The sequence below is a fragment of the Cinclus cinclus genome, chromosome 5 (genome assembly GCF_963662255.1).
Source record: "Cinclus cinclus chromosome 5, bCinCin1.1, whole genome shotgun sequence".
Lineage (NCBI taxonomy): Eukaryota > Metazoa > Chordata > Aves > Passeriformes > Cinclidae > Cinclus > Cinclus cinclus.
Genome location: NC_085050.1, coordinates 67893845 through 67915827, shown reverse-complemented (window position 1 = coordinate 67915827; position 21983 = coordinate 67893845). Strand labels below are relative to the sequence as shown.

The following is a 21983-nucleotide window of genomic DNA, read 5'->3' as shown; positions in this document are numbered from 1 at the left end:
CCCTCGGCAGCGGAGCCCGCGGCCGCCATGGCCCCGCCCGCGCCCGCCCCTCACGCGCGCCGCCAGGGGGAGCCAGAGCACGCGTGCTACCGCCCGCGCGCCGCAGGGGCGCGAGCCGCGGAGGGGCGGGGCAAGGAGGGGCGGGGTCACGCGCGCGGCGGGGCGGGGCGGGGCGGGGCGGGGGGAGGCCGCCTCTCACGCGCGCGCGCGCGCGCTCCTCCCGCGCCTGGGTGCCCCGCGCGCGCGCGCGCTCCTCCCGCGCCTGGGTGCCCCGCGCGCGCACGCGCGCTCGCCAGGCCCGCGCGTCCGTCCCGTCCCGTGCCGGCCCGCCCTTCGCCCTCCCCCACCCCCTTCTCCTCCTCTTCTTTCTCTTCTTCTTCTTCGTCTTCCTCCGCTTCCCGCTCCCGCCCTCCCATGTGGTGCCTCAGCACCGGCAGCGCTTCGGGTGAGCAGCGGGTGACCTTCGCGGGCCGGGCCGGGGGCTGGCCGTGCCGCCCGCCCGGGGAGCGGCAGTGGCGGAGCGGCTCCCCCTCACGGCACCGCCCGGGCCCGGGGGCGGGCTCGGGGAGCGGAGGGGTCGCGGTGGCCGTGTCCTGCTTCCCGCCGGCCCTTCCCGCGGGCGCTGGGGCAGGCTTGGAGTGGGGGATGACAGGGATTTGGGAGCGGGGGATGACAGGGATTTGGGAGCGGGGATCCCACCTGCTCCCCCCACTTCGAGTGCTCGGGTCAGGCTTGCAGCGAACTGCTGGTAACCCTGCTTTAGGCCCCGTTGTTTATCCTCCGGCTCCTGGGTGTCCATCCCGTCTTGTGGAGTTATTGTGAGGTTTGTGTCTGCCTTGCCGTGACTTAGTGATTTCTTTGATTTTTAAGCAGTCATTTCTTCTGTAAGAAAAGGACCGGGCGTTAATTGTAAGAGAGGTGTTTTAAATAGAGAGGGAGGGTGGGGAAGCTGACAGCTCCGCCTTCTAAAAGAGAGCCTCAGTGGTTTTTTTTCGGGTTGGCTGCTGGGTGGGAGCTTTTTCATATCCATGTATAGAATAGACACTACACTGTGGGCCTTGAGTGAAGCCCTTGTGTAGTTTCCTAGGGTGTTTTTCTTGTAACCGAAGCTGTTTGTACGGATAAAAAGCAATAGTTGACTTCTTATGATATTAGATGGATTTATGTGTCTATGTTTCTTCTTAGCGAGCTTTTGTATCTGCTGCAGTTTCCATTCAGAGTTCGCATTATGTAGCTTTCTGTGCTGACAATGTATTCATTCAAGATTGATCACACAGATCCTGTCCCTTGGGCCACACAGCTCCACAGCATTGTTATCAGGTCACTGCTTCCAGCTGACCTGTCTCACAGTGGGGTTGGGATGTGGCATGTGTGCTGTCAAGTGGAGGAAGCTGAGTTTCGTTCTGAAACAGCCTTTCCTGATTCTTTTATCCATTTCAAATCCTCACTGATTGAATACTCCTGTTAATGTGAAATTATAAAACTTCAGCCTCCTACAGTTGGATTTGCCTTTCCTGGCAGTAAAAGTGTTTGTAATTGTCTTGCCATGTAGGCATGGGTGGGCAGTGACTGAAGCATGTCCTGCCTTTTTATTACAGAGATAACAGTAGGGGCCATCCTCCCAAATTTTTTCTCTCAATGATATTTCTGAGAAGTTCTGTGCAGCATACTTCACATACTAGGAATAGTTTTTAAAATTAGTTTTAGTGTTTCCTGTACTCTTTCCAGTAGTGCTTTTATCTTGATTCTGATTAATTGAAATAACCCAAGTTACTTCAGAGTCTCCGTTCCATCAATGAAGCAGAACAGAGGATGAGACAAAGCTTTTGCCTCGATCAATATTACACTTAAATATAATGTACTTGCCTAGAAAGTTGTTTTGGCACTCCCTTGGTGGAGCAGAGAGCTTGTCAGGACAGACTTTGGATTCAAAGAAAAATCTGCATCTTCGTGTTTTTAAAACAAACCATCTCCACTATGGTTTTCTGCTCATTTCATATATTTATCTTTACCCTGTAGTGATTGAACCATGCTGGAGCCATTGTGGCTCTAGCATGTTTGTTCTAAAATGCAAGTGCCTCTAATTCCTGTTTTGATAGTAATTTATTCTAGGTGTTAACAAGTTCTCCTTTTTATCTGTATATTGATGCTTAAATGTTGGCTCTCTAGAAGTGCAGAGGAATGTTTTGGTCAATCTGACCATGATTTTTACTTGTTATAGTCAAACAAATTTATTTTAGAAATGACGATATTGGAGTGTGGCAGAATAAGTGCTTTTGGATGAAAATAAGTTTTCTAAGACCCCATAAATTAAGTTACACTATTTTGGAGTGTGGTGAGATTATTGAGTACATTTAGTATGGAGGGATGTGGGAATACTAGAAAATGCCTAAAGTGAACTTACTAACCAAGTGTTTGATTATTAAATCTGTTGTTTTCTTAGGTGTACACAGAGCCTGGATTTTATTTTTGATTGAGTAACCTGTATCCTGCTGACCAAGAAACCAGATTTAAACTCTCCTTTCATTAGTGTTTAGTTGTTTTTCTTCCTTGTTGGAAGAGCTCAGCAGTGGCTCCTGTTCAGTAAGTATTGCTTTGAGAATAATGCTCAGCTTGCCTAAAATCTTTTTAGATTTAGCTCTATTTGAGCTGATGTATTTGTTGAAAGAGAAATGATCCTGGCAAGGATTTTGAGGGTGTGATTTCTTCCCAGAAAGGAGTGGGAGGAGAATTGTTTTGAAAACTGTTAGAGATAGCAAAATTAGAAAGGAGCAGATAAAATAAGGAATAAGATAAATGTTTACCACAGCAATGAAGGCAAGATTACAAAAATAATTTCTCTGCAGCAGTGACTGGAATGACATTCTTTCCCTCCTCTCCTCTCCATTAAGAAGATGAAGAGATGAAGTCTTCTATTGGTTTAAACCCAAACATTGTTTTAAGCTTCTGTTCTGAGATATGTTTATGACAGCCCACACTGACTGAAGAGTATTGCCATGGTAGCTCTGTTGAGAGGACAGAGATCAGTGCTATTCTTTGTTTAATCAGTCCAAGTAAAGTACAGTTAGGACTGGTTGAAGATGCAGTTTTGATGTAGTCCTGATGTGTCTCTTCAGCTGGCTTTGTCATCAGTGGTGTAATGAATATCTGGTTTTAATTGGCATTTTAAATTCCTACATTTTGTATCAACTGCCTTTGTATTTTGTACAAAATGAAAAAAGTTTACCTGAATAGCAATAACTTTCTTGGAATACATTAGATGGCTTTTCCTTAATGCAGAAACCAGAATAAGAAACCACTTTGTGTTACAATCAATGAATTTGCCACTCCTGTAGACTTTAACTGCCTTGTTTTACCTCTGCTTTTTCCCTAGATGACAGTGTGCTGCTAATGGGTGTAAGTAAATTAGATGTCTTGTACCGAAAGCTTCTCCTCACTAAACTTTTCATCAGAGGATGGGGAAAGCCAGAGGACCTGAAAAGGTGACTTGTTAAAAAGTAACAGCACAAACAATATGTTACATTGAAAGAAAAAAAGCAACAAACAACCCTTGAAGTAGCAACAGTATTTGCTATCCTGTATTTAAAATACCAAAGGTGTTTAAGTTGTTTCTGTTCAAGAAGTCATGTGTTTCTATACCAAGGGAGTAATTGGATTTAAAAGAAAGCTTAAAGGGATTTGCAATTTTTTTTTTCTGTTTAAAGAGGCTCTTCTTGAGAGAATGCCTTTGTGTCCAACTAAATTTTTACTTATCTCTGTTTATCTGATGACATACTTCAAACAGCATCTCTGGAAGTGTTTTCTAGAAACAAAACTTGATGAATTTCTGCAGAATTGTTTCTGTTTAACATTAAAGTAGCTCTTGCTATCTTTCTGTCACTTCCTAATTAGTTTTAAAAGTGTAAGATTTACTCTGAAGTTTCTCTCACAGCCAAAAGTAGTAAACTCTTTCTTTTTAGATGTCTTGAAAACAAGAATAAAATTTAAGTACCTCTTAATTTTTAAGCATTTGATTATTTTTATTAATAGCTATTGAGATTATCACCTGGAAGTTGAGCACTTGTGTTTCATAAGTATAAAAATGAAGTGACATATTCTGCGTTGTGCAGTATTTAAATATAAACCTGCATTTAATAAGCTCACTCTTAGGTACATAAAAATCAATAAAGAAAACTTTGAAAACTACTGAAATAAATTGTGTGCACTGGATAGCAGTGGAGTTTTATGGGAGCTTTTTTTTTTTAAGGCCACATGAAAGATCTGATCTGAAATGGCACTTAAATTGGTTTGTGTGCCTGTCTCAGTTGATTTTTTTTTTTTCTCTTAAATAGCAGACTTAAATGCAAAATGAGAATTGGCTTTGGTTGGAATAATCAAAAAACAGTGAGGTTTGTTTTGATTGCAGCATTTCTGTATTCTATCCCATTGTGCATCCGAAATGGGGTATTTTAATGCCATCAAGCCCCTCTCTTTAAAAGACCTTTGGGTTCCCGGTGAGACACAGTGAAGTTTCAGTGCCCTGTCTCCATCTCCCTGCAGTCCAAGTGGTGTCTCTATGCAGGGAGCCTCTCTGACTGCTGCTGCTCCCCAGTGCAAGGCTGGCCTGGCCTCTGGAGGGAGATCACACCCACACCAAATGGCAATTAAGGGAGGGTCCTGGTGCTAACAGTGATGGCAGCTATAGTTCTTCAGTCTTCATTCTGGGGGAAAACTCTCTCCCACCAGCTCCAAAGTGGTAGGGGAAGCAGGAGGTGAGCTTGCTGGTCTGCAGAGGGGAAGAAAGTTTTTTTTCTTTGTGTTGCCCCTGACTGGGACAAAGATGAGCTGTTCCCCAGCAGCCTGGCTTCACCTGGATGAAGAAGGAAGAATGCTACCTCCTCCTGGCTCCTCACACTGGCCTGTGGGAGGAGGGTTTTTATTTTGTTTGTTAACTCATCATTGTGAAGCTCCATTATTAAGTTCTTAATTTTTTTTTATACGTCAGGTATTATCTGAGATTGAATGACAGACTGTTCGGAATAATCTGAAATGTTGTGTGCACACCCTTGTTGTAATGAATGTTCTTGGTCCTCGACTCATTAGCAAGAGTTGAAATTCCTCAGTAGAGGCAAGACTTAACCCTCAGTACCCACCTAACTATAGAAAAAAGACATAAATGCAGTATTTTTAGAATATTTATAGTCAAACAAAGCATCTTGTCATTTTGCTTACCCTCTACACTCACTTCTTTACCCTTGCTTTCTCAGAAATACTTAATGCAGTTTCTGTAAGAGCAAAAGCAAAGGTTATAAAGTAAAGCTATTTTTTGTGTGGTGATAAACTTGATTTTCTTTCCATTCTTTGGGTTTTCTGTGGTGTTGGGGAGGTGAGCAGGCCATTCCTCTGTAGTTTTCACTCAAAACTGTTCTAGCTTGTCAGGTAAAGTGCGTATTAATGAGCAAGTTGCAGAGTATTTAAGGTTGAAAGGGCCAAATTGAGGGCATCAAATCAAAATCCTTGTTCAAAACAAAGCTGACTTCTTTGTTTCTTCAAGTCACTCGGCACTTTATTTATCCCTTGAGGGTGAAGATAATTTATAGTTTCCCTGGGCTATTTTTTCATGTGCTTAACTGTGAAAGCCATCTTTCACTTTGCTCCGGGAGGGATTTCCTACACTGCAGCACACTATGATTGCCTCTTAAGTGTTCATGTCCTTCAGTCATCTTGTCCTCTCCTGTACACCTCTGAGAAGAGTTTTGTCTCTTTTACTCTGTCTGGCTCTGCAGCCCATTTAAGCAGCAGAAGAAAGCAACAAGATTTGCCCCTTAGTTTTCTGTTCCCCATCAAGGTACCTGAGACTCTTTGCTTAACTTAAAAGCATCCTATGGTAGCTACCTTCCCTATGATTAATCTGTAAATGCAAAGCTGACTTCATAACTTTTATTTGTTTATGGCTTACTTTAGCTCCTGAAATGTTATATAAATATGTCTCTTTTTTTTTTTTAGATAAAAAGTTGAATCTTCTCTACTTGTTTCCTTTCAACAGAATATTTGAATTCAGAAAGATTATTGGAAACAGGGAAAAATGCCAGACGCTGGTTTCGAAAGATTACCCTGTGTTCATTGACAAGGTACTTGAAAGCAAGAGATGATGTGATTTAACTGTTTATTTCCCTGAGGGTATATAAAGGTGAAATAACTCATAGGACAGTATTGCACCTTTCTTTGATTCCTATAAAGGATTATTTAATAAAAGCAAAGTTGAAAAAAAGTGTTTTGACCCTGTTGATAACATGTATCCCTATTTTTAGAAGTAGACCTCAGCTTTGGGGTTTTTTAAGCAATTTTTTTATCCTATAACAAATTCAACTTTAAGATATTTGCTTTCAGAGCAAGTTAAAGACAGACATAATATTTATTGTTATTGTCCCATTCATTCTGCAGGTTGAGGGGCAATCAGACTGTAAAATCCTTGAAGGGCATTTCATTTCCCCCTTGGCTCATTGTGTCCCAGGTATCCTGCCAGTTGAATCTCTTGTAGCAAGGTAAGAGAAACCAAGAGATATTTCTGAAATTAGTGCTGCAGAGAAACAGTGGTCTGTAAGTAGTTTTATTGTGCAGCTAGTTGATTGTAATACAAACAATCTATAAAGTCTTATTCATGTGATAGTTCAATCTATGTATTAAAAAAGAAAACCAGTAGCCAAGTGGTACTTTTTTTTTGTTTGTTTGTTTGATTTTTTTTTTTTTTAGTGTAGAAGTCATATTGCACAAAGCTGTGGAATACCTTGGGTTTTTTGAATTACTTGTTTGGGTTTTTTGCAAATGAGGGGGATGCTGGAAATAATGAACAGTAGTTATTGTTGTATATGTACCAGGAGAAGTTGTTTATATCAAAGCATATTATGTTGTATTTGAAGGAGCCATTCCAGCTTTCCATTTCCATTGAATACAAAAATTTTGTATGTGTGATAAAGTAGCAAGCTTATTTTATTGTAGCCAAAGAATCTGTTTCCATTCTTACTTGGCAAACAAACAAAGAAAAAACAAAACATTCTCACAGAAAGCTGGAGGCTCCCTAGCAGTGCTGGTTTCACACTAACACTTCTTTGCAGATTAGGAGTGGGTTTGCAAAGGGAGTATAATTTCTGTTTGCTTTTAGTTTTGAGCTGAACTGTCATGATGAATTTTTTTCCTCCAGACTTTGTTTGTTTAATAACATAAACATAAAAGTTTGTCAGCTCAAGTTGATACTGACATTGTAAATTTTGTCAGTAATACTGGTTGGTATTTTTAAATGTGTGCTTAAGCATGTAATGTTAAGGAATTTGAGAAAAAGGCTGATAGTCAAGAAATCAGTTCTGTTCCACCTCTCTTCTGGTTAGAGAAGGAGGCTGTCTGTTAATATTATCAAACTAATTAGTGCCATACTGGAAAATACAATATGCTCATTGTTTCCTCATCTGTGTTCTCTTGTGCTTTATAGCCAAGTTACCATAATTGTTACTTTGGCCAGTATTGTGACAGTTTCAAAAATCTGTGCAAATTTCCCTCAAGGTGGTTTGAATGTATTTCCTGAAGTGTAACACTCTTGTAGGTAACAGTGCTCCATCTTGTGGGGAAAATAGTGATGGCTCAGAAGGGTTTTTTTTTTTTCAGTAGTTTAGACTGTAAATAAGTAGCAACAGAAGACATTAATTTATTGATTTTGAGTGTATAGAATAATTTCATGGTTTGTACATTGGGGTTTCGGGTTTTTTTATTTATTGCTCATCTTAATCTTCAATTTCAGCTGTTGTGCCTTCAGGAGAAAAGTAGCAATGATGCCTAGGAGAGCTGGACATGATTGTTTAGGCTGCTCTTTATCTGAAGTTGCATTTCTCCACTCTGCAAAGTTTAAATTGTGATGATGAGGTAGTAGTCTTTTTTAGGAACATGATCTTTCATCTTGGCTCCTTTTCTTGTTTGGCCTTTCTTCTGTCTTACTTTCAGATTCTTTTGTTTGCTGAATGTGTTCATGAAAAATGATGTTGCTGAATTGCTGGCAGTTTGCCTGCATGGGTTACAAATACTTCTATTGTTTTGGTTTAGTGTTTTTAATTAATTTCTCTTGATGCAGCTTGTTAATAGATATTCTTACTCTGCTAAAATAGGTGTTTGTTTCTCACAGATTTCAGTTCATCATACCCAGAAGATGGAATGGCAAGCACAGACCTGTGTGCATTCATTTAGCAGGCACTGGAGACCATGTGAGTGTGTAAAAAGTAAAATTGATTGGTTTTGAGAAATCCAATCCTCAGATTTTGTCTTATCTATATTGTTTGTGCATCTTGTCTTTAGCACTTCTGGAGGAGACGCACATTAATGGCTCGGCCAATGATTAAAGAAGCCTGTATGGCTTCCCTGTTGCTCGAAAATCCTTACTATATCCTTTTGTGGAAAACACAGTAGTTATTCCTAATGTCCTCTCTGGAAGGTAGAAGAGTTACCACACTCATAAAATACCAACTTTTTGATACCCAGTGGGTAGAAGCAAAGAAAGTATGACCATAATGTGAAACACAATTGTATGGTACCCCAGGTAACTTCTGAGAAACTTGCTGTTACCACTTCAGATTTGGGTGGTTTTTTTTTAAATACAGTTTTGTTCTGTCATCTTGTATAACAGTATTAATTCTGTTTCAGTAAATAGGATCTTGAGTTACACTTTTTTCCTGCCCATATATCTGACAACAGTAAAATGTTGCAAACTGCATCATTGAAATCGATTAAATGTAATTTAGTAACAGTTAAATACTGTGAGTTTAGATTCCAAATTTCAATTAATTCATGCTATTTATGCATATTATATATTTTATCAATTTTTTTAATGACCAGTTTTGATAAAGCCTTTTTTTAGTTTCTTTAACTGGAGCCTTTTACATGGCTGTAGAAAACCTAAGGATCAATTGTAAGTATTCCTGTTTATTATAGATACCATATTTTTAAAATACTACTTTTCTTTTTTTCTCTTTCAAGCCAAAAGTTGTCTAAACTCTGATAGCTTATTAAGAAAAAAACATTTAAAAAACACTTGTAACCTGCCAATGTGAAATTGTCTACTCTTTGCTAAGCTGCTTTGGGTGTTGTGTTAGGAGATCTCAGGGATCAGGAAAGTTTGCACAAGATGAACTTGCAGTATGGAGTGAGATGCAAACATCTTGTGTGAGTACAAGCCAGGGCTATTTTATTTTCCTGACTCACAACTGCATGTACAAGTGCTGCTGTTATATTTCAGTCAGCTCTGGATAATCTTTGCTCAGAGAGTGTGTTTCCATTATAATTGCTAGGGTTTTGCTTTTCCAAGATCTTTTAAGGATTTGCAGGCATAAGAATAAATCTAGTGTTGATTGGTTGTTAGTCAGGATGCTATGCAATATTCAGTGTTTTACAAGATTTGTTTCTTCAGTCAATTTCTCAAATTGGAATTTGGAAGTCTAATTAGGCACTCTTGGTTTTTTACTTTTTACATTTTCCAAACCACAAACGTATTATCAGAATTCAACAGGATAGGTGTCTGAGGCAAAGCTTTTAGTCTCCTAGTATTTCTGGAAGTCCTAATATATGTTGGTGTTTTAATCCTTTTTAATCCTAACTCGGACATTTAACATGACTAGAAGACACAGAGAAGATGTTTTTCATAAGATTATAGGAAAGTGACAGGAGAAAGTGTGTGCTGAAATACATCCATTGGTAGGTTAATTTCCGTTATGGGTGATCTGATGCAGAAGAATAAGTTAAATAATTCTGTTCTCAGTTGCCCAGTGTGTCAGGATTGTTTCAAGGGTGGGGAGTGCTCAGTCTGATACCCCAACAGGTGATTGTCCCTCTCCAATACAATGTTACACAGCACCAGTGTAACAGGTGACAGTGTTCAATAAATACAGCAGCTGCAGAGGGCTGAGGGATCTCACAAAGCTCTAGGAAAGAATTGCATTAGGCTGTAAATGCTGCTCTGCAGCTATGTTCATTTCTGTGTGACTTCACAGTGAGCTTTGTCCTTGTGCTTCAGAGTGTTGCAAATGTTACAGTGGCATGCTGGCAGGAGAGGCCAGGAGCCCTTTGTAACCTGGCTGTGGGACTAAAAATACTCAGTCCCCCTCCCCAAGTTAGAGGTCTATTATTTTTAGGTCCCTCTGATGGCTCAGCCAAAGAGAATTGTACTTTTTTGTGTGTCTTCTGTGTTTTAGTGCTTTTAGTACACTGCCTGAATTTCTCAATACTGTGACCAACTTCCCACTTTACAGTTTCAGTCTTACAGTGACACTGATGAGTGGTTCCAAAGCTGGCATACTGATTGCTCTTCAAATGTTGTGTGCAATTTTTCAATGATGTAAAACAGGTAAATAAGAAAAAACCAAAAAAACAACTTGCTTCTGCAAACGAGATAGTGTATGCCTAGGACTGTATCACTTTGATTCTATTTCTAAAATATCTGTTACAACTTCACAAGGCAGAATATTGCTACTGATGAGATGCTAATGTTGGTAATTATTTCCAAAAGACCAAGCTGTCAGTGATATTGCATTAAAAGCATAGTCAGTGTCTATTTCTAGTCCTCATTTGGATGAAAAATTACAAGTGCCAGAAAATCTGGGCTTGCTTTTTCCTCCTGTTGAATCAACAGGAGTTCAGAATCTCCAAAATTCTCTGGGATTGTGATGAAGCTGTGTATAAAAATATGTGTAGAATGATAAGAACTGTCAGAGTCTAATCTTAGAAAATAAACCCTCTATTTTCCTTTTCTGGGGAGAAAAGACGGTCATGTTTAAAAAATGTCTCGGACCTGTTTGTGATGGGAGGAGCTCTAATTCTAGAATCGGCAGCTCTTTTGCACTGGCTAGAGAGAGAAGGCTATGGACCCCTAGGGATGACTGGAATATCCATGGGAGGACATGTAAGCTTTTATATCTCCTGTTCAGTAATTTTTGCTTTAACTTCTCATTTGATCACGTAGCATACGGACATAATTTGTTTTACAGTGTTGATCTCAGAAGTGCTTTAAAATAAACACTTAGAGTCATGAGAAACAAATTGTTGGCAATTCTCATGTTCTGTGGTGCTGAATTAGTATAATCCTTAATATGTAATGACAAATCATAGAGCCCTTTGTCAGCCATCTCCCAGCAGGCTTAATAAGAGTATAAACTTCTCACATAATTGTTTTTTTTTCCACAAGGGTGGGGGGTAGAAATGTTTGCTGAAAGAAAGTCTGCACTGATCGATTGCTAATTCTCCCTCCTTTCCTCCTTTCTGCTTGCTTAAACCTTTGTGTTTTAATGCACTGTGTGAAATACCCCCTCTTTGTGGCATGTTGTAATTGAGGTGACTTTTGGTGTCAGTAATCATGGGTACTGTTCAGAGATTTCTGTGGTGAGGTGGATAGCATTTTCTGTGAGACACTGCATTCTCAAACTAAACCAGCAGTGTATCACTAAGGTGCTTGAAAGGCTAATACACAGCTAAAATGTTACTGCTTGTGGTTCTGCAGATTATCACACCTCTGTGAGACAGGGGTGCAAAGCTTATTGAAACAACATACCTTTCTTTGTTTGTTAGGAATTCAGTAAATAATGTTAGTATTGGTAGTGTTTCCTGGAAGCAAAATATTCCCCTAAAGCACAATTTTATAACTGCAAATGTCATGAGTGTACAGAGCAGCTTTGGTTTGTGTCAAAATCACCCTGCTGAATCAGAAACCTCTGTGAAATATGTGATATTTGGTGTTGATCCTCTATAGAGTGTGTTTTACAATGGAAGGTTGCAAGCATTGATTCAGTTCTACTAAAGGGGAAGATACTTTTACTACTGGAGAGAATCAGGACATAGATGTGTGGTGTTCTTGTAACCTTTTACTAATAAAAATAATTAGAATAGAATTATAGTTCATATGCATAAATCCACTTACTAGAACATCTAGAACAGACATGAGGTGTTTCATGTTAATAAAATAAAGCTTGTCAAGAACATAGCATATAGGGAACTTCTGTACATTGAACTTACTTGCTCTGGCTTTTTCTGGGATAAACAGAATAGTCGCAAAAATAGGATCTGAGAACTGATGCAAAAGTAATAATTCAAACTTAAAGGACAAAAAAAAGAGTGTGCTTAACATGTTGAATTACTTCTCCTTCAAATTTTGTTTCCTGTATACAAATTTTGAAAGTATAGAATTTTAAATAGTCCTTCTTATAGATTGCCTTTGCTTTGAAGTAAACTTGCAAGAGCTTGATGGAAAGCTTTATAGAAGTCTTTCATGCTTTTAAACAACTAATAGCTTGTAATAGTTTTTATAATTATAATGATAATGAATAGATTATAAATATAATTCATTGTATTGTAATTAATGGAATATTTAGTAAATATTCCATTGGGAATTCTTATAACTGAATCCCGCTCAGCTTTGAAGTGAGTCCTTTCCAGAGCAATGTTTATTTTTTTTAAAAAAATCACTGGAGACTAGATAGTAACTTCTAAATAGGTGAAAGAATATCCAGCTGCCACAGTCCTTAACTCTTTGGCACCACATGTTTCATAAATAGCATGTAAACAAAGAAATTGAAGATGAGAATTCTTCTTATCATATTGTGAATTCAGTATTAAAATGTGTAATAATTGCCTTTGATTCTAGATGGCTTCACTGGCAGTGACAAACTGGCCTAAACCATTGCCATTGATTCCATGTCTGTCCTGGTCAACAGCCTCTGCAGTCTTCACTACGGTAATTAAGAAATTCCAAAATACATTTTTTATTAATCTATTAGATTATAATCAGAAATGTAAGTTAAAATATTTGGGTTGACCGTGAGGGGGGTGGGGTTCCTTGTCCTATGTTTTAATATGTGCTTGTGCTTTGATTGCAATAATTCTGAGGTTGTCTGGGAACAGAATTCCACTGGAAAAATCAGGAGAGGAACAGGTCAATTACCTGCATGTGTCATTATTTTAGAATGACCTCTGGGTTTTACATGTGTACTGAATGCTTTTGTTTGTCATCTCAGGGAGTGCTGAGTAAGGCAGTGAACTGGAGAGAGTTGGAGAAACAGTATTTTACAGAAACTGTGTATGAAGAAGAAATTATTCAAATGCTTGAATATTGTGGAGTAAGTATAGGTTTTTTTACCTATCTGCTAATATTTACATGTGCAATTCTAGCAAGTAATGCAACTTCTTTTTACTTCCACTGAAAGTAGACAATTGTTAGCTAGAACATACTGGCATGTTGTTTCTGTATGTTTTGATAAATTCAGTCTTTGAAGGAAAAACCTGAGAAACAAAACTAATATTTTGGTTATGTAATGTGTTTAAAGTGTAGCCCTTGCCACAAGTTTTTCCTTTGATCACACTTAGTGTAATCTACAGCATAAAGTGTATTCAATCAGAATTCTGGTAAATGCCTTTTTTTTCCCCCCTAAATTCCTTTCCTTTGTGATAGTTCTTCTAATACCTCACAGCAGGAGAAGAGGAGCTGGGGTGCAGATAGTTGTTACTTGGGCACTTGCCATTTTTAAGTCAAATACGCTCCAGCAACACTGATGGAGAAGACAAAATGAAAAGAAGAAATATTTTTCAAGATCAGGTTGTGTCTCCCTAGTATTTAGACACTGTCAATTTTTCAGTCCTAAACATAACATTAGACCTCATCACATATGTTCATTTTTCTGTTATTATAATTAGGTCATTTAAGCTTAAATGACTGTAATTACATATTCAGAGTTTAATATAGAAAGAAAAACAATTGTTTATGTCACAAGCTTCTGTATATGTAAGTACCTCCTGCACTTTTTTAAACTGACAGAAATGTAGAATGAAATTATCAAGAGGTATGATGATCAGGATTTAATTGAATGACCTGCAAGCAGAAAATAGAAGTGAGTAGTGCTAATAGTATATATATTTTATTTTTTTTTAATTATGAGTTCATCTTAAAAATAAAATTAACCAACTGGTTGAAGGGAGAAGCCCTTAATTGTTGTCTTTGTTTAGACGGATTCTTTCAAGATGGGACAAGACTTTGTGAAGAACTTCCCTGACAGCGTGGACAGTCTGGCAGACATGGACATGACTTCCAGAATATTCAACTTTGAGTCCTTGAACGACACTGTACCTAAAGAATCTGTTCACAGCTTTGCCACAAATAGAAGTGCTCTAAGTGCCTCTTCAGAAAGACTCTTAATGCAAGATGCTCCTAAAATGCAGTGCATAAATCAAACCTTTTCCACCAGTAGCAGTAGCAATAAAAACTTAACCAGCCCACAAGGACACAGGGTAAATACAAGGAGAAGGAGTGAAACTTTACAGAGAGAATCTTTAATGTTCATGAAGGGAGTAATGGATGAATGTACCCATGTAGCTAACTTCCCAGGTATGTATCTCTCCGCTTCAATGTGCGCTTTGAAAATACAGCAAAATACAGTGGGGGGGAAAGGTATTTTCTTCATTCTCCAAGTGTAAACCTGCTGGTACCTTTGCTGAGATATGGAAATATTGTGAGCATTATTCTATAGAGTCTATTTACTACTCCATTTCCTAGTTGTTTTTCTGTTCCTTCTCAATGGCCAACTAATGAAAAAGTTAATTAAAAATTTTCCTCTCGGTATCTTTGCTCATTTTTCTCCTCTGCCTTTTTCACATATGAGTTAGTGCAAGTTTGTATTATCTAAAGGAAGAAAATACCTGTGTGATGCAAGTAATACCTAGGTCTAATTAATCTTAATTAATCTGCTAATAAGGTTTTTCAAGCAGAAATCTCACACTGACTTCAGATAGAAAGTAGCCTGCATAGCTGAGCACCAATCTTGAATGATATTGCCAGTAAAAACATTCTGGAGGTCCTTCTGGGCTGGTGCAGGCTGGTGAACACCGTTTCCCAGGACAGGCATAGCATATAGGGGGAGCTGTAGTCCAGCATTCCTTGGCGTTCAGGACAAACCCTTTGCAGCGATGCAAACAAGTGATTGCTTCCTAGAGCCGCCTTAAAAGGTTCTGCTGGAGTGGGGGCTCGGAATTCCTTTCGTGGCAGTTCATGGTTTGGCTGTGCATGGACCTGCTGAGGGCATCTCCTACAACGTGCTTTGACTTCAGACAGAGCTGTCTTTTAGTGTCTGAGCCCCCGTGCCACCTCGTTTCTTAATTCTGGCATTCAGTGCGTATAAACACTTGTACCAATACTCCATTGATACAAGTATTTAGATTTATTTAAATGTTAAAAATAAGTAAAAGGAAACACACAATAAAAGGAATCTACACTAGTGTAGATTCTTTCACTGCTAGCCAGAGATATTTTGTGACAAATAGCAGTGAAGTGCTTTCCTTAAAGCTTTTGAAGTTATTTCAGTAGACAGAGAAAGCCCTCTAAGTTTTGTTCTGTATACAGACTTTGTTGTTTATCTAGACTTATCCAGGTATCACTTAGTTAAGCACTGACCTTTCTTGGAACTTTAAAGGATCTGTGATCCTGATGCACTTGTCCAAGTGATGGAGTCCATTGTGTCAAGTCTCCCAGGTCTCATCATTCTCTGAGAGACTTTGCATCCCCTGTCAGGTTATCTTTAGAGTGAGGCCTGAGAGGAGCTTCAGAAAGTCTGCCTAATGCTCAGATTTCATGAAAAAATGAATGGAAGACTTAAATTTGCCTTAGCATTGCATATTCTCTATATATGATTTAGTATGAGAGAAGGAAAAGTTTAAATTATTTGTGACACCCCACTGCCAGACATCTTGGCTGGTCACTCTTCATCACATCATATATTTTCTTTTTGAAGGGAGAAATGTTCTGTGTTCAACATAATTTTGGTGTTGTTTTTCTCAACATCATATTGGTGTTATTCCTGCTAGTAATTTGATTGGTGCAGTTTTCGTTATGAGTAATAAATATGTATAACAATATGTTGAGATTTTTATGTTGCAAGTAAACCGCTTAGGAAACAGGAAAAAAAGTGAACATAGGCTGTACTTTCTGATCTCTTGTATGAAAAGTTGTCTTTTTTCCTCCTTGAGGGGAAAAATACATATCAAACTTGTACTCTGTTGAATTTCATAGTTCTTTTTGCCAATAAAAAGGGATCTCAGAGAACTGATGTGAATGTTGTAGAGTTTTGTTGATCAGAGGAAAGATAATTCTCCTGTGAACTTCACAAGTCTTTGAGGAATTTCTGCTCTAGGGGTGGGAAGGGTAAGGGTTAGTTTGTTTTTCCACTGCTGGCCTCACTGCTGTAACATCAAAACCAGACAAATTCTGCTGGAGACTTTAGAACATGTAATTTTATTAAAACTTCAAATAATTTATTTTTTTTTTTTTTGTGAAAATAGCATTTTGCCAACAGAAATCTCAGCTGTTGTGTTTCTGTTTCTTACCACAGATAAATTCAGTTTTGCTTTGTTTTCCTTTAGTTCCAGTTGATCCCAGTTTAATCATAGTAGTACAAGCCAAGGAGGATGCGTACATTCCTCGCACCGGCGTGCGCAGCCTCCAAGAGATCTGGCCAGGGTGTGAAATCAGGTATCTGGATGGAGGTCATGTCAGTGCCTACCTCTTCAAACAAGGACTCTTCAGGTAAGGGGAACAGAAAAGTTTAAATTTTAGATTTAGTCAAAATGAAGGCTTGACTGTAAATAAGTAGTTCTTGTATGAATTTGTGCCTTAGCAATATTAGGTGTTGATATTCTAAAGACAGTTATGTAAATCCATTTTATGAATGCAGCTCTGTGGTTTTCAAAAAGTTAAATGCTTGTGCTGTTATTTTTAAAAAACAAGAAATTAGGAATACTTTGCACACCACTTAGGAAGTCTAAGCAACAACAAAAAAGAATAGCACTATATCAGGTCAATGTGTGCTAACTAGTAGTTTATTGCTATTTAAAACTTCAGCCTTATTTTTATGATAGTTGCTCAGAAATTTCAAGCTGTGTATGTCTCTGATGTGTTTGAGTAGAAAACTCCTAATCCATCTGCATTTCCTCCTGCATGTAAGTTGGAAAATAGTCCCACTCATTCCTGAAATATAAATACATTACTAGGCTGAAGTGGGAGATCCCAGAAATAAAGGAAGGAGAAAATACCACCGGATACCACATTTTTACAGAGCACTGTTTTGAAATTGTGATGATAGCTTTATAGACAAATTTGTAAATACATGGAAAGATGCCACTTTTATCTGCCCTTCCCCACATTATACAAATTCCCTTCTCTTTTCCTTGTTTCAGACAAGCGATTTACGACGCATTTGACCGCTTCCTCCAGAAATACACCATGTGATCTTTCTAATGCATTCAGACTGATCTCATTTGTAATTCAGCTTACTGGAACTCGTGTTTGGAAAACAAGCCTCTTGTAGTGTTGAGCAGATGGTCACTGACTGTTGTAGGTAACAATTACCAGAAGTGGTAAAGTACCAGCATTGCTTTCATTTCAACCCAGTGCCATTGTGACACAGCTACTTCAGCGTTACCTGTGAAAAACCAGCGGCAGCATTCGTCAGTGCATGAACGGTTCATGTACTTCATGTCTAATTAGACTGTGTGTTCCTTCAATTCTGAATAAATTCTGAATCGTGTGTCAGTAGGAAACAGACCAATCAAGTATTGGAAGAATGTAAAATGTGCTGTGGGGCTGAGCTGCTCTCTTGTTGTTAGTGTAGTTTTGCTTTGTTCCAGATACCTCGGTTACCTCTTGCTTCCTCACGGCCTTGCTGTTCCTATTGTGTTGTACTGTGGCTTTGCCAGAACTCAGCTTCTTGTGTTTGTCATTGCTTTTCTCTTCAATTATGAATTGAAAATGAGCCTTAGCAGAAGGCTCAGCACCACATCTTGCAAAGAGAGACTTTGACAATTCAAGGAGAAGTGAGAGAGAGATGTTTTCATTCAATACGTCCGTGAAGTTTTCCTGCCACTGAATTAAACCGTACCATTACAGAAGGATCATGTACCAATTCATCAACCCAGTTCACAAAACTGGAATAAGTGAAGATCAAGTATCTGGTAATTAATTGTTTACATTAATTCAGTTGGATAACATAAGCTTCCAGATTTCTTTTCTTTTTTTGGAGTGATAGATGAAATAGAAATATCATTTTACTTTCTAAGCACTGGCTGATTCTAAGCAGTTAAGTTGATAGCAGATTGTATGGTGCTATAAAGACCTGTTGGAAATACTTCAACAGATGTCCTTTCTAAAGTCCACTCAGCGCTGATATGCAAAATACACTTGCACTGTATAATTTAAAAGATACATCAGACTAAAGGTTATGGAAACAGTTAGGTTTGCTCCTTATTTTTCAACACTTGTCTTTTTTAATTGGATTGAAAATAAAGAACCTTGGATTTTGAACACATTTAAGAAATTCCAAAGTCTGTTGTTTCCTCTTTTGGGATCAAAAATGCCAACAAATTACAGTAGAATAAAAGGTTGTCAGGTACCAACTGTGTGGGTATCTCTCCACAATTTTTTTTATTGTGGTAATCTCCTATAACATTCTTTTAAAACCAATTTGCAGAGAAGTTGGAAACTGAAACACTTCAGTGTTTACTACAGTCACAACCAGGATTACTCTGAAACAAACAAAAATCCAGCCATTTCTCAGGATGTGTGACTTCTGCACCTTTCCAATCGAGCACTTTTGGTCTCTGTGGCTGCTGTTAAGGTTTTTAGTAGGCAAAGTATGGAGCAAACAAAGCTCAGTTTATATATTCTCTTAAATTTTAGACAGGACTAGTAAGTGTGAAGAAATCATGGTTCATTTGAAAATCAGATTGGTTCAGATAAAACTGAAGAATAACCCAAATGATGTAACATAGAAATATACTGAAAATGCAGAAGAGGTTCTAATCTGTTGGAAGTTAAATTGCTTCTTTCAAGTGGTTTTTCATCATTTCTTTGGAGGGTGTTAGTTTTGTTTAATATGTGGGGGGAATAAGTGTGAAGTGACTAGCACATTTAAACACCAAATATTTGGAGGGTTTGAAATTAAATACTAGTAAGTTTACAAATTTAAAATTGAAGTCTTGACTAGGATACTAAAAGATTCACAGGGTTTAAAATCATATTCATCAACTAAGAGTGCTTTACCAGAACACTGCTGTTCAGCAGCTTTTGTAGCTCTCACATTTTAAATGTAATTGTGTGCTTTGTGTCCTGCTTCTGTTGCAGCTATGAGAAAGGGAGATAACTGGTGGCAAGGGAAAGGGCTTGAATAAATGCAAGAGAGAAAAGACAGATTTTGTAAAGGCCAGGAGTAAGCACAAAAAAAATCAACTATGCTACAAAGTATAACATGCCAAAGCAAATATTTTCAAAGCGCACAATACTGGGAATTACACAACTGATGGGAACTCTGCATCCTGAGGTTAGTGTCCCAATGGTATTACTAACAAGGTTTAACTTACCAAAATGGCACAGAAGGAGGTTTAGGCTAATGCCACTCCTGCTGTGAGAGTGTCTTTTGGGACAAATGCTGCTCCTGGTTGTGAGAGTGTCTTTTGGGACAAGCAGTGAAAGACTAGTTTCTGACAAGAATAAGGAATTGCACTTTGCTCTGTAACTAAAGTCGTGTTGCCAAATATAAAAGCCTATAATAAGCATTATTTTAAAAATTTCTCAGGTTAGATTAACAAAAAAAGGAAAAATTAGCTCAGTGGTCTGTTTCTGCCAGTTATCAGATACAGGGAGCTGGTCTGTGAATGGAGGAATCTTGCTGTTTTTAACCCTTGGAAAATCGACTTTTAAAATCATATTTTAAGGTTAAATCCTAAGAAAGTATAAATAATCCATTTTGATGTTAAATGAGGATGTGGTTTTAATCCAGGAGTTGCATGAGAGAAATATTGTAATAAGGTTTCTTCCATGTACCCGGTGAGCCATTCTGTATGTCTTAAATTTAATGTAAAACTGGCCTTGGTAATTTTTTTGGGTTTTAAATTTTTTCAATAAAAGTCCTAAAAATATTTAGGTGTGAGTGGGGGGGGTTTCTCTATTGTTAACAGGTGTTTACAATGCATCTCACTGTCATCCTGAAATCCTTTCTGTTCCTACCAGAGCTGTAGCACGAGGAGAGCAGGTAATCTACAGGACACGATAAAAGCTTCACACAACAAACACTGGTGCTACTTTGATGTTTTTCTACATGCCTAGAAACCTAGTAAAGAAAATAAGCTTGTATCAGCTAATTAAGATACCATTGTGATTCCAGTTTTACACTTGCCAGGGCAGGACTCATCTAGTAGTTGTCAGATGGAGTCTTTTCTACTTTTTTTTCCCCAAGGCAAATAAACCCACCCCCCGAACAACTCATAAGGAATCATTCAGGAATTTATCTTATTTTTTTTTTTTTTAGCAAGGACAGATCTCTGTTTTATTATTCCAGAAAGTCTGCAGAAAGGAAACACTACATGAAGGAATGGAGCCTTGCTGCTTTTTCTTACTTCTTACTGGAGTGTCAAATGCCTGTAGTGGAGATACTCTCTAAACAGTAGAAAAGCAAAAATTTGGATCCTTAAAATACTATCTCTGCTTGATAGCTGCTGACACTTTGAGGCAGGTATATTTTTTTTTTATTATTATTTAATTGTTTCTAAGTTGTGGGGGGTTTTTTTGTTTGTTTGTTTTTGTTTTTTTTTTTTTTTTTTTTCTTAATGCTGATCTGAATTGCTGTTAGTTGGGCAGGGAAGTTTCTTTATCTCAGACTGCCAGGTTCTCTGCCAGCTTGGCAGTAATGATAAGTTACATGGTATGGAAAGAACCTTTAGGGTGGTCTGTAACCATGTAATTCCTCCTGAATTTTTACCCGGTGGGAGGTGAAACACTGCTATTCCATGCAGTCCTGGAATTTGCAGTGTTCCTTGGTAGGCTTGGATGCTTCCACACAAGATAAAACATGAACATTAGAACATGAATAAGAATTGTTATTATCTTGGTTTCATTTGGTGTAAATCAGCCCCTTTCCCAAACATGAGCACTTTAAGTACTGTTTTCCCTAAGGAAAGAGAGTTTTGCCAAAGAAGTCTGACCTACACCACTAGAAAGTATCAAGGAGGAGGATACAAGTGGACAAAATGTGAAGGAGGAGTCCTAGCAACTGTTACAGCTTTTTATATCCTCTCCAGTCCCTGTCCATCCAACAAAGTCTGCAGGAAGCTCTGTCCTACAGAGTTAGCAAAGTAAGTGTAGACAAAAACTTTTCAAGTGCCACAGAACTAACCAACTTTAGTGCTTTTTTTACCCCCCCCCCCCCAAAAAAAAATAGCCCTTAATTAGTTTCCTGCTTTTTTTTCTTGCTCTGTTTAGGTACCTGCAATGTAGTATTCCTGAAGTCCCAGCTGGCCTACTCCTCTGCTTCCTTATCTTCTAACATTTATTGGGAAAAAAAGGAAACAAGAGGTTAATCCCCCTTCTTACCTGTGACTTAGGTAGGGCGTCTTTACTTTCATATCACTCTAACCTCTGCTTAACTTCTGAGTTTGGGAGACCAAATAGAAAAAATGAAAATTGTTTTAATGCGACTGATTCTCCTTTTTTTGGGAATGTATGCAATCAGCACGTCCTTGATTAGTAAATGTGTGGCATCTGAAAAAACAGAGTTCTTGGTATCAAAGAAAAATGTCTCTAAGGATTTGAAGATTTGCTGTAATTTTAATCACTCTACCTTTTTTAGTCTTTCTTGATGTAAATTTTAAAAGAAAATACGTGTCACTTTCCGTACCAAAAGTGCTGAGAAGCAGGAGTGATGTTTTTCTCTATTCATGAAAAATCCTCTAATGTTTGGAGCTGAAATCTGCAGTGACAGGAATGTGCATTAACATGTATATGTGGTTTGCTCCTTGTCACATAACAATTGTAATAGATGTTTTAATTTCAAGCCTTTACTACAGCATATAATTCATTTTCAAGTATCTTGAAAAAAACAGCAGGCACCTGGGATTTACTTTGAGGTAGGCCTGGACTTCCACCAGGTGATCTGATCTGCTACTAA

General features: G+C 38.3%; 1 protein-coding gene across 1 annotated transcript; it reads left to right on the top strand.

The window, feature by feature from the left end:
• Positions 1-2448: 2448 nt before the first annotated feature.
• ABHD18 (abhydrolase domain containing 18) lies at positions 2449-17345 on the top strand. Its single transcript, XM_062493132.1, has 13 exons — positions 2449-2583; positions 3374-3482; positions 6026-6110; positions 6424-6524; positions 8150-8228; positions 8320-8404; positions 8902-8929; positions 10777-10915; positions 12650-12739; positions 13020-13121; positions 14005-14383; positions 16411-16573; positions 17224-17345. The coding sequence occupies exons 2-13, from the start codon at positions 3391-3393 to the stop codon at positions 17273-17275; spliced, it is 1395 nt and encodes a 464-aa protein (XP_062349116.1). The 5' UTR covers positions 2449-2583; positions 3374-3390; the 3' UTR covers positions 17276-17345.
• The last annotated feature ends 4638 nt before the right edge of the window (positions 17346-21983 follow it).

What these genes read in the sequence shown, in the direction of transcription:
- ABHD18 (XM_062493132.1), top strand. Translation starts at nt 3,391, where the DNA reads ATGGGTGTAAGTAAATTAGATGTCTTGTACCGAAAGCTTCTCCTCACT. An exon ending in AAGCCAGAGGACCTGAAAAG is followed by an intron (nt 3,483 to 6,025) that starts GTGACTTGTTAA and finishes TCCTTTCAACAG; the next exon opens with AATATTTGAATTCAGAAAGA. An exon ending in CCTCTGCAGTCTTCACTACG is followed by an intron (nt 12,740 to 13,019) that starts GTAATTAAGAAA and finishes TTGTCATCTCAG; the next exon opens with GGAGTGCTGAGTAAGGCAGT.